The sequence below is a fragment of the Kogia breviceps genome, chromosome 4 (genome assembly GCF_026419965.1).
Source record: "Kogia breviceps isolate mKogBre1 chromosome 4, mKogBre1 haplotype 1, whole genome shotgun sequence".
NCBI lineage: Eukaryota > Metazoa > Chordata > Mammalia > Artiodactyla > Physeteridae > Kogia > Kogia breviceps.
In genome coordinates, this window is record NC_081313.1 from 108,934,668 (window position 1) to 108,948,106 (window position 13,439).

The 13,439-nt window shown below is 36.2% G+C and overlaps 1 protein-coding gene across 18 annotated transcripts in view; it reads right to left on the reverse strand.

Moving 5' to 3' along the window:
- RAPGEF6 (Rap guanine nucleotide exchange factor 6) overlaps positions 1-13,439 on the reverse strand; it is a 249,402-nt gene that overhangs the window by 56,661 nt on the left and 179,302 nt on the right. For all 18 annotated transcript variants that reach the window (XM_067031533.1, XM_067031538.1, XM_067031531.1 and 15 more), the window contains 2 exons: positions 6,314-6,525; positions 856-979 (listed from right to left, as the gene is read on the reverse strand). In XM_067031533.1, the coding sequence (XP_066887634.1) occupies positions 856-979; positions 6,314-6,525 (336 nt within the window). The remainder of the gene's footprint in view (positions 1-855; positions 980-6,313; positions 6,526-13,439) is intronic.

Consider the following 13,439-nt stretch of genomic DNA (forward strand, 5'->3'; position numbering starts at 1 on the left):
AGGTTAATATTGAATGCAAATAATACTTTCATTTTTATTAAAGATGGAGCATCCTTAAATTTGCACTTTCCAAACTGCGTTAAAGAATTTACATACAAGTAAACAGCAGTACCATGACTTGAGATCAAGGAATATATTTTAGAAGAATAAAGTAGAACTTAGATAGAAATAGAACTTTAAAAATATTCAATAAGCGTTTCCCTGGTGGCGCAATGGTTGAGAGTCTGCCTGCCGATGCAAGGGACACGGGTTCGTGCCCCAGCCCAGGGGGATCCCACATGTTGCGAAGCGGCTGGGCCCGTGAGCTATGGCCGCTGAGCCTGCGCGTCTGGAGCCTGTGCTCCGCAACGGGAGAGGCCACAACAGTGAGAGGCCCGCATACCGCAGAAAAAAAAAAAAATCAATAAAAATAAAAGACATATTCAGTAAAAAGAAAAGACTAATACTTCATACATTTGGTTAGAAACCAGATGAAAGCATCTGTCCTCTGTGATAACTTCAGTAAAGATCAGCAACTTACTTACATTTAAGTTAGATGACATTTTAATTAACAATAACAATACAGAACTATCCATGTACTCAAAAAAGTAATAGAGAACTATGGTTCAAATCTCAGCAATTTACGTAATCCTGGACACATTACCTAACTGCTCTCAGCTTCAGTTTCTTCATATGTAAAAGGCAGGCCAATACTACTACCAACCTTTAAAGGTTATAGTGACAAACGATTACTTGAGTGTGACATCTGTAAAGCACTTAGTACACTGCGTAACAAATGGCAGGTGGTCAATAAATGAAAAATATTATATCATGCTCAGTGCCACTCGGTAACACTTACACACTTCAATGACATACCTCTGTCGGAACATCATAGCTGGGTCCATGTTAGCAGAAGTCATTCGAACAACTTGACGAATTTCCTTGGCAATCATTCTGAGCTTCTCAAAATTTACTAAACCATCTACTTTGGAATCATTTCCTGTAGAATAAAAGTAACTTTTTTTAACTTCCAAAATTAAAATATCTATATAAAGGTAGCAGAAGTCAAGTTATTATTGTTGGAGGCACAAATCAGAACCTTCTTTATCAAACTGTCACTTTTGTTTTCAAGAACTGATAAACCCACAGATGGTTTAATCCTGCTCCCAGGGAGTGAGTTAATGGGAGAAATTCTATTCCTGTGGAAGTAATGATTATGATTATTGGAAAGTGAGAAACTGTGCATAGCTTCTAAAAGCCATTTCATTATGCTGTAGGCACACCTAGTAAAAAAATACAGCTCCTCAAATCTAATTCTCCAGATGCTCAGCCCACTCTTAGGCAAGTACGTGCATCTGCTTTTTTGGGCAGCAGACTAGAGCACTTGAAAACTTAGGTTTTAGCCAGAGGTCACATAGAGTGACTTTTGGCTTAACTAATCCAGTAAGGTTTCTACGGTTTACAATACTTAAAAAAATTGTAAAATGAGCCGTTAACACTTAAGTGGAAGATATCCCCCCAAAACAAGAATTTCTGACTTCTCTCGAAGAAAAAAAGTGGGGTGGATAGGTGGGGGATTAAATAATAGTATTGATAGGTCTGTTTTCCAAGTGGTAGTAATTAGTTAAAATTAAGAGGTGGCTGGCTCGTAGGGGTAGACATCTTCTAGTCTGCCATGCATCTTCTCTTCCCCAGAATTTGAATTTACAATTATGACTTTAATCATTAAACACAAATTTGCTTGTTCATAAGTTCCATGGTTTTTCTTTCTGTTTCACTAAGTAGTTCTCTGAGGAAAAAAACTCATACACCTCTCAAAATGGTCTACTTTTCTTTGACGAGAACAGGAATGAGACCAGACTTAGCCCATATGCTCTTACCCAGTTCAAACCACAAGGCAAAAAATTATATGTTCAAAGGGTAATCTAATAGTCTTTTTTTCACACCTGTCTTTAACAATTGGTGTGACCATATTTATTTTCCACATAGCCCCTGAGGTGTCTGTGGAATTCCAAGTCCCTGAAGCCAAGTTTGAGAACCACATGGGTCTGGAACACATGGTGGGCTCCCTTTTTGTAGTAAATGGCACCTATCCATTGGACATATAAATTGTTCAGGGTCTCAACATGAGGTGAAAACAAAATGATAACCCAAAATATTTTCAAGTCACATAAACATGTTTTGAGGGAGCATGTCAGAAAAATATACTTGAAACCTATAATGATATTTTCTTATGAAAAAGGAGTGATAATGAAAGTGGGGGCATTAATTGGCACAACACACCTACTAAGAACAGTTAGAAAAGTTGGACAAAAATAGAAAAAAAATGTTTTAAGTCATCAAAAAACTATCAAGGCTGTGAAGATCTGAAGCAATAATGAAGATCTGTGGCAAGTTTAGCATTTCCCAGTGCTTGACCCAGCATCTGCTGATTTCAGGAAAGGGGATGATGAGCTGAAAAACTGAGTAGTGCAACCATGACCTTTGAAGTTAGAGAAGAACAACTTAAGTCTAGATAAATCTTCAATGTTTCGGGTTGGGATTTTGAAAGCCTATAATATATCCTCAGACTAAAGATAAACTAAATGTAGACTGGGATAAAAGTTCAGTGTTTAATTATCTCAAAATATGAAAATGGTTTAAGGTGATTTTTGGATTGCTAGCACCCCTAGCTGCCTGGCAGAAGCAAGCTTTAATTCTCTCTGGAGGAATGTAATATTATCTGAAACCCTAGATTATTTCTGTAATTTCTTTATACACAACATCCATTTGGTCAAAAATAACCAGGTACATCAGGAGAAAATTCAACATGATTGAAATGCAAGGAAAAAAAATAAAAGACAACAGAAAGACTCATAAAGGATCTAGATTATGGAGTTATTGGAGACCAACATAATAATAACTGGTAAATATGTGCAAGGTTATAAAAAACAACACTGAGAACTTTGGCACAGAACATGAAGATAAAAAATGAATTTAAATTGTAAAACTGGAAAATAAAACCCCAATAACTGAAATAAGGAATTTGCTGCTGAATTTAACAGTAAATTAGACATAGTTGAAGAAATAATTTAAAAATTGGACATTAAGCTGGGAGAAAATTCCAGAATGAATTAAAATATCCAGGTCAGAGAAAACCAAATGTTGAACCTAGTCACATCACAGCAAAACTAGAGAAAAACAGAGATACAGAGAAGAGAAGATTATAAAGCAGCTATTAGAAAAAGGGTAGATTATTGTCAAAGGAACAATGAATAAGACTGACACTTGATTTCTCAACAATAACGATGGAAGCCAGGAGACAGTTCTGTTATCTCAAAATGTTGAAAGGTAAGTGCCAACCAAAGTTATGCCTTAAGAATGAATATTAATTAAATAAATTTTTTCAAATAAACAGAAAGTAAGAGATTTCATCATCAGTAGACTTGTGCATAAGGAAATAATAATCAGTATTCTACAGGAGAAAAAAACCCCAACCATATGAAAACTTTGAAATGCAGGAACAGCAACAGTATCATCATGCAGGTAAAGCTAAATAAATACCGACTTTACTAAACAACAATAGTATTGTGTGGCATTTAAAAGCATGGAAACAACTGTATGTAAGTCGGGAGGTGAGTAAATGGGAATTTAAATGGTCTAACTTCTTGCACTGTCTGACACACAGAAAAGTACTATTGAATATTATGTGAATTAATATCAACAAGTATAAATATATTGGGTTGGCCAAAAAGTTCCTTTGGTTTTTAAGTAAAACTAAAAGACATTTTTCATTTTCACCAAGAACTTTACTGAACAACGTATTCACCTTTTTGTTCCACTACCTTCTGAAAATTTCCAGGTAACTTCATAATTCCATCTTCCCAAAATTTTTTATCTTTTTGAGAAAAGAACTGTTCCAGGTGCCTCTTACAATCTTCCAGGAAATGGAAATTTTTTTCCATTAAGAGAATTTTGTAAAGACCAAAATAAATGGAAATCCGAAAGTGCAATCTCTGTTGAATATGGCGGATGAATCAGAACTTCCCAGCCAAACTGTAACAGTTCTTGCTTGGTCATAAAAGAAACATGCGGTCTTCCGTTATCCTGATAGAAGATTATGACTAATTCTGAACGCTTTAGGTCGAGTGTCGCTTTCATTTGGTCTAACTGGGAGCAGTACTTGTTGGAATTAATCATTTGGTTTTCTGGAAGGAGTTCATAATAGAAGACTCACTCCCTTCCAATCCCACCATATACACAACATCCATCACCTTCTTTGGATGAAGACTGGCCTTTGGTGTGGTTGGTGGTGGTTCATTTCACTTGCCCCACGATCTCTTCTGTTCCACATTTTTGTGCAGTATCCACTTTTCATCACCTGTCACAATTTGTTTTAAAAATGAAATGTTTTCGTTACATTTAAGTATAGAACCACCTGCAGAAATACGGTCAAGAAGGTTTTTTTCGCTTAACTTATGTGGAACCCAAACATCAAGGCAATTAACATACCCAGCTGGTGCAAATGATTTTCAATGCTTGATTTGGGTATTCTGAGTATGTTGGCTATCTCCAGCGTGGTATAATGTTGATTGTTCTCAATTAATGTTTCAATTTGATTGCTATCAACTTCAACTGGTCTACCTGACCGTGGAGCAATGTCCAGCGAGAAATCTCCAGCACGAAACTTCGCAAACCACTCTTGACACGTTCGAGCAGTCACAGCACCTTCTCCATACACCGCACAAATCCTTTTGTGCGTTTCAGTTTCATTTTTACATTTCTTTAAATAATAAAGTATACTATGCCAAAAATGTTGCTTTTTTCTTCCATCTTCAATATTAAAATGGCTACACAAAAATCCACCAATTTTGATGTTTTTAAAAAATGCACACTGACATGACAGCTGTCACGATACAATCTACCAAAATTGTTTCAAATGAAGTGAAAGACAACTAAGAGCTACTAGAGCCATCTTACAGAAAAAACCAAACAAACTCTTTGGCCAATCCAATATAATGTCTAGTGTAACATAGAAAATTAGTAAAACAGTGTATAGTCAGCAAGTTAATGGAGGACAATACCACTCACAAAAATCAATTAAGGGGATTGCAGATAAACCACATGGCAAAAGGTTAATAAATTAGGTTTTTAAAACTAAGAACTTGCTGTTCATCAAAAGACATCCTTAAGAGTCAAAAGGCAAGTCATACTATATACAGGACTTACACAAACTTCTTAAAAAGTACATTAGAAAAACAGAACCTTAGAAAAAATAAGTAGGACACTGAACTGATAATTGTCAAAAGAGAACGAATAAATATACAGAAGTGTGTTCAGGCTCATTAGTAATCAGAGAAATGCAAATTAAACCACATCAAGATATAATTACACACCTACTGGAATGGGTAAAAATAAAAAGAATCAATTTACCAGGTGTTGGTGAGAATGAGGAACAACAAGAACGCTAATAACACTGCCAGTGTTCCACTTTAGTAGATTAACCTCAAACTGCTTTCCAAAGTTGATTATATGAATATCAGGACCCATAAATTTCACTGTGAATTATACTGAACAAAAATGCACATGCACTACGAGATATGTGAAAGAATATTCATAGCAGCATTATTTGTAAACAGTGGAAAGCATCAAATGCTCATCAATGGATTGGATGAATCCACTGTATTGCATTTATATAATGGAATGAATGCTAAGTAATTTTGAAAATGAAGTACAGTTACACTCAAAAACATGGAAGAATCTCATCTCACAAGTCTAATGTTGACCAAAATAATCCAGAAGCCAAACCAAAACAAAAAAAATAAACATACTCTGTGATTATATAAAGTTCAAGAACAGGTGAAACTAAACCACAGTATTAGAAGTCAAGACCCTAGTTATCTTTGGGGAAGATGAAGGTGGTTAACTAGGAAAGGGCATGAGTGGGGGTGCTAGGAGGTAGGCAATATTTTATTTCTTTGACTGGAAGTTGGCTGCATGGGTGTTTGCTTTGTCATAATTCACTGAGTTGTTCACTTGTTCTGGGTACTTTTCTGTATGTGTTTAGTAATTAAAAAATGAAGTTGGAAGGAAAAATATTACTAAACAAAACAGTAAATAAGATCAAAAAGTCTGATCTTGGTTGTAAGTCAACTTTAAGTTTGAATGCACTGGGTAAACACCTTCATTTGTTCTTGTCAATAATGTGGGTTTTGGTTCCTAAGATTTGCTGCATTTAACTGGGTAAAGCTTTAGTGACTTTTAATCAATAGACTGGAGAATATATCAAATACATCACAATTATGGAGAATTAGCTGAAGATAAATATGCTAATTTTCAAATAACTTTTAAATACCTTCATGTAGAAATGTCATATCTTTCTTGACAACGGGGAAGAGTGGAATAATTGGAGGCTGCATGCTTTGACTACTAAGAATATTTCTATATTTTGCCATGTTTCTAGATGGATCAAAAAGGTCTTGTAGATCTTGGAGGTGTTTCTCATACTTGCTTGGTAACTTTTCCCAAGTACCTCTGAGTCGTGCTACAGATGCCAGGTTCAAGCCACTGCCGAAGGTGAGAATAAAAACATTAGAAAGGGACTTGTGGGAGAGAAAGGACTCAGGTCAGGAAAGTGTATAAACCAATCTTTTCTAATAAAGGTAAAATAAGCAGGGACAAATTTCAATGCATTGAAATAAACAGGAGAACCATGAAAAAATAAATAAATAAAAGGGACTCTTTGATCTTAAGGAAAACTGCCTTCAAAGGAACTATATTACTTGCCTACGGTTGTATACCAATAGCCTTTATTTTGTAGTCTGCATGTAAATCACAAATATAGTAATTCCATAAAATAGGCATTTAACTTAAAAATAAACTTCAAGTATCACAATGTTTTGTTGTTTGCTTAGAAATAACTTTATGGACACATTATCTATTTGAAAGTGGTGTAAGTAATAACAAGTGTTATGTAAGAAGCAAGGCAAGTTCTGGGGCTGAAAACCTTCTTTCCTAGAGATTTTGGCCACTCTTGTCCCTGATTCCAATACTTCCATATCCCTAGATTCTAATCCTGTTGTCCCTCAGGCCTTCATATATTCAATGTCTCCTTTCCGTAGGATTTTAAACAAACTCAGATAGTCCTAACTTTAAAAATAATGCATGCCAACTAGGCTACAACTCCTCCTCCCTATCCGTTACCTCTATACTACCATCTCATAGGTATGCTGCTGAATGAATAGTGCAATTTTCTTACCAGTTAAACCCTCTTTTGGTCTCAGCCACCTGACTTTTACCAATACTATGGTATTTAAAACGTTCTCTTGACTTCTGATTTTAAAGTGTGGAGTTAAGGTATCTTTGTTCCCTCTGCTTCTCAGAAATCATGAAACAACTACAAGGATGAATAACAGGAATGCGAATTTCATCTCCACCAAAACTAATAGATATCTGTAACTCCTAAATACATTAGAAAGGCTGTCAAAAAATAGTCAAGGTCAACTTTAAGTATGCAAAATGCTGAAAAAGAATGCCTGCAGCTGAAGATGTCAATGAAAGCTGGTAAAGCACAGCTCTCTGAAGCAGGTAACTCACCCAGAAGGCAAACCAGGAATCCCCTATTTGGAACAACACAACAGAGTCCATAGGCTGACAGAATTAGGAGGGGGTTGGACTCTGTTTTTTACCAGAGAGTGTCAGGGAAAGTAAGATTAACACAGTACACACAGTGATACAACATCTTGGCAAGAAGGAATTTAACAGTGACACAAGAAAGAAGGGAGAAACTGAGTTGTAAGCAGCCATAAAACTGCCAATTTTCATTTGCTGGAGAGAAGTAAAGGGTAAAACAATTCACATACAAGCTCTATTTCTGCTAGCCTGGGACACTGTCCTGGCTTTTCTCCCACATGAATCTCCTGCAGATAGATGGTACAGGAAAACTCATGTCATTCAAAAAGAAGGAATGAATGCCAGAGCTGTAACATGCTGCTACAAGGAAAAACAGACTTAAAGATCATAAAGCAGGAAAATGTTCCAACAATACAATAAAAACTGGGACTAATGACTCTAGCCATGATTTCAAATGAACTAATAAAGTAAACAAAGAGTAATGCAGTGATATAAGAGTTTAGGGGAAAAATATATGAGTTGATAAAAAAGTTAAGTAAAGTTTAGAAAAGAATGGAAGAAAAAAATGCAACCAACAGAAAAATGAAGGCAACACTGGAACCTACATAAAGAAAAAAAAAGACACTGCTAAAACCTTGGGCAAGTGACTTAAAAGAAAGGATTAACAAAAGCAATCAATGGAAATGGACAGAGCTGAAAAGAACAAGAGAGAAAATAATGGATATGGAAGACAAAGGAGACATAAAATGTATATAATTGGTATCCTTGAAGAAGGAAACGAAAATAATGGAACTGAAAAAATATTCAAAAGTACAATTTGGGAAAACTATTCAGAAACAAAAAAACTGAATCTATAGAATAGATACCACAGTTCCAGAGAACTTGATACAAAAATAAATGAGATGTGGAAACACCCATGTAAAGGTAAATGACTTCAGAGATAAGGAAATAATATGGAGAGTAAACTCAGAAACTTGAACAGCTATATAAAATGCTAGTTGTACAGCCATTATCTTTGAGGCTCCCAAGAAATTACATGTTAGACAAGAATTTTAAAGGCAGATAAACTGACACTGAAGTTCAAAGGCAACAGAAAAATAGTCTGAATATGCTCAGGATATATAATTCCCATAAGCCCTTGTGCAAGAAATGACTAGAAAACAAACTTCAACCAGGAGATGACTGGAGAGAGTGATGTCAGCATTATACTATCATAAAACAACCCTCATTTTACCCCCTGCCCCAACAATGAAAATTCAGCATCTATCCATGAACAGTAAGTAGTGCCTCTGTGGGAGTTGTGAGACCCAGAATCACAGACCAAGGGACCTGAGAGGAGCTTCACCCACTGGTGTACTGGGTAACAAGCAGGCAGATTTGGGTACTGGCTGTGGAACCTACAGGAGACTATGAAATGGTTCTGGCCCCTCTTAGCTGTGGTCTGGGAACATATGGAGAACACTGACTTGGGTGGTCAGCTACAGACAAGAGACCCTTTGTGAAGTCCAGGTTTCCAAAGGAGAAGTTCAAGCACTCTGCTGGAATATAACAGAACAGAAAAAAAGAGTGCAGATGCATTGGAATAGAAATAGCTTGACTTTGCTGGCATTAAGGAAAGCATAGCTTAAGCCTACACTAGACGGCCCATGATTTCTCCCACAGGGGAAAGGGAGAGCCAGTGAGTGAATGCTTGGCTGCCCTAGCAGTGTAGGATGCTGCCAAAGACACTCATTCTGTCTTGTAGCATCCAGAGCACTAAAGTGGGAGCTCCATGACTGGGGGGAGGGAACAGATCAGAAGAGCAGCATGTAAGATTCCAAGAGGTATTAAAGGGATGCGGTTCCTGCTAAATGCTTCTGGATTCCAACAGGAAGCCCATCCAGGAGCCACAGGGAAAATCTCACTTGTAAACCCCCCAACGTACCCAAGAGCACCTGCAGCTCAACATGCACAAACCCACACCTCCCCCCCACTCTGCTACAGGCTCCCTGTGCAAGGTCCCAAGAGAAAGCTCTGGTAGAGAGGAAACACACAGAGGAAACAGGCCAGAGTCTGTGGGCAAAGAAGAAACCACAAACCTGAGCTGCAGCACTACCTTTAGGAAAACAAAAGAGACACTATCAGCAGCTGACACAGTACATCCTAGGATACAGAGAAGACATACAAGCTTCAGAATTCTGCCACAAGAGGGAAAAGAAGCATGGAGCAGATGTATCCACACAATGCCTGAGAAAGCCTCAGAATCTATCAATATATCAAGAATGATGAAAGGTTTTTTATCCTGAAGGCAACTCATAAAACTCAGAGAAGGTGAATGCTATTTCAAATGCAAAAAGAGCAATGCAAAACTCCAAGTAACATGAAAAATGAAGGAAACACGACATCACCAAAAGTTTACAATATTCTTCCAGTATTCAAACCCAAAGACATGGCGATCTATAATTTACCTAACAAAGAATTCAAAATAGGTGTTCTAAGAAAACTCAATCAGCTATAAGAAAACAAAGACAATTCAACGAAATCAGGAAAACAATATATGATCCAAATGAGAAATTCAACAAAGATACAGACATCACAAGAAAGAACCAAATAAATATTCTGGAGCTGAAGAATTCAGTGAATGAAATGAAAAAATGCAGTAGAGAGCATCAACATTCAGTAGACCAAAGAGAAGGAAAAATCAATGAGACAGAGGACAGGAACTTTGAAATAACTCAGTCTGAGGAGAAAAAAGAACCAAGAAAGTTGGGAAACCATCAAAAAAAACACCCCAATATACAAACCACTGGAGTTCCAGAGGGAGAAGTGAGGGAAAAGGGGGCAAAAAGACTATTTAAAGAAGTAAGGCTGAGAACTTCCCAAACCTGGCAAGAGATCTAGACATCCAAGCTCATGAAGCTAATTGGTCACCCCATTATTTCAATCTAAAACAACTTTCTCCAAGACACATTATAATAAATGTAACAAGAGAAAAAAAGATTGTAACTTACAAATGAAAACCCATTAGGCTATCAGCAGATTTCTTAGCAGAAACCTTACAGGCCAGGAGAGAGTGGTCTAACAGTCAAGAGTACTCTATCTGGCAAAGTTATCCTAGAGAAATGGACAACTTTCCCAGAAAAACAAGAGCTGAGAAATTCACCATCACTAGATCTGCCTTATAAGTAATGCTAAAAGAAGTTCTTCAAATGAAATGAAATCATGCTAACTAGTAACATGAAAACATATAAAAATATACAACACTCTGATAAAAGTAAGTATAGTTAAATTTAAAAAACTCTCAACACTGAAATATGATGGCATGTTAACTAGAGTATAAAGGTTAAAGGACAAGAGTGTCAAAAATAACGCTAGCTACTACAATTTGTGAATGAATACACAATATAAAAAGGCAAATTGTGACATTAAAAACATAAAAGAGGGGTTAGAGTTTTGTATGTGACTGAAATTTTATCAGTGTCAAATAGACTGTTATATCTATAAGATGCTTCATGTAAGTCTCATGGTAACCACAAAGCAAAAACCTATAGTGGACTCACAAAAGATGAAAAAGGAATCAGAGCATACCACCATGGAAAAGCACCAATTCACAAAGGAACACAGCAACAGAGTCAAAAAGTTAACAAGGGAATTATAAAACGTCCAGAAAACAATTAGATGGCAGTGGTTTAAGTCCTTACATATCAATAATTACTCTAAAGGTAAATGGACTGAATTTTCCAATCCAATGGCACAGTTACTGGAGGATAAAAAAAAACAAGATCCCACTATATACTGCCTACTCAACCCAGCCTAAAGGATATAGACAGGCTCAAAGTGAATGGATGGAAAAAGATATTCCACGCAAGTGTAAACCAAAAGAGAATAGAGTTATTTATTTCAGACAAAATAGACTTTAAGTCAAAAATGGTAATAAGAGACAAAGAAGGTCATTATATAATGATAAAGGGGTTAACTCAGCAAGAAGACATAACAATTGTAAATATGTATGTACCCAGCAGCACAGCACCTAAGTATATTAAGCAAACATCAACAGATCTGAAGGGAGAAAAAAACAATACAGTAATAGCAGGGGACTTCAATACCCCACTTTTAGCAATGGATCAATCACCCAGACAAAAAAAATCAACAAGGAAATGTTGGATCTGAACCATACTTTAGATCAATGGACCTAACAGATATATATACAGGACATTCCATCCAACATCAGCACAATACACATTCTTCTCAAGCATGCACAGAACATCTTCCAGGATAGGTCATGTAAGCCACAAAACAAGTCTTAGCAAATTTAAGAAGACCCAAATCATACCAAGTATCTTTTCTGACCAGAGTGTGTGAAACAGAAAGAAGAAAAATGGAAAATCTACAAATATAGGAAATTAAGCAACACACCCCTGAACAACCAATGGGTCAAAGAAATCAAAGGGGAAATTAAAAAATGCCTCTAAACAAAGGAAAATGATATACAATATACCAAAATTTGGTGGATGCTTCAAAAGCAGTTCCAAGACAGAAGTTTATAATGATAAATAATTATATTAAGAAAGACCTCAAATAAATTACCTAACATATGTAACCTGAAATAGAAAAAGAAGAAACTAAGCCCTTTGGGAAATAACAAAAATCCGAGCAGAAATAAATAAGAGACCAGAAAAACAATAGAAAAGATCAATGAGACTAAGAACAGGTTTTCTGAAATAATAAACAAAACTGACAAACCTTTGGCTAGACTTTAAAAAAAAAAGAGAAATAAATAAAATATGCTATTTAATTCCAGCCATAAGTGATTGATTTGCCTGTGTCATCTCTGCTGAAAAGTCAATATATCCTTTATATTCTGTAATGTATTTTAATATAAAATGTAGGATTACAAAGCAATTAACTTTACATGAACTATCGAAAATGTATATAATAAAATGTTGTTCATAACAAAACAAACCTAACCAAAGCAAAGCCTCTTAACCAAATCTCAGGCGTTTCTTGTGCCCATCTTGGGGCTGCTGTCCACCACCCTCTCTCAAATCATTCTATTTCCTTGGCTTTAATGACACTATCAAAATTGTGCTCTCCTACTGTTTCTTGTATTGATCCTCTATTTCTTTGGCTGGACTCTCTTCTTTACCTCCACCATGAGGATGGTCTCTAAGGTATGGTTTTTAGCCCTTTACCATTTTCTCTGGACACAGATCTCTTCTGGTGTCAATCAATTTTTTTTTTAAATGGAATACTCTGAAACTGAGCCTATAAATCTCAGATTCTTTACTCTGTGCTTCCTATACAAATAGTTTCAATTTCTAGCCTTCTAAGTGTTTATCAATGGCATCTCTGTTCTCTTGTTTTAGACCCAGCTGTTAAAAACTGTGAGGTAGGTGGTGTAATTCCTGAATTTCACAGATGAGAAACCCGTCTTCAGTTTTCCCTTGACACGTGAGAGGCAAGATTCAAATACAGGTGCAGTTGATTCTAAAGGTCACTCTATTAATCTCTATGCAATACTTCCTCCACAGTGCCTAGTTCAATTGCATCCACTGGTAAATTTCATAAAGGAGTTTTCTATTACCATGACAGATTTATGATTAAAAAGTTCCTATAAAGACTCTAATTTTATCTCATGTATTAGGAACAAATCATAATTAATTTTTTGGAGGGTGTGCATAGATGGGATTAGTTAAGGTAGCTATTATGCTGCCATATACACGCACATGGCCTTATAAATAGACCAAACTACCACTACCCTCCACCATTAAAATCAGACTTGCTTTAAGAGTAATCCCTCTGTTGGTCAGCATTGTGCTGGATGAGGGTCAGAAAATAAATTATCTAGACCTAGATTCTCATAATAAGTG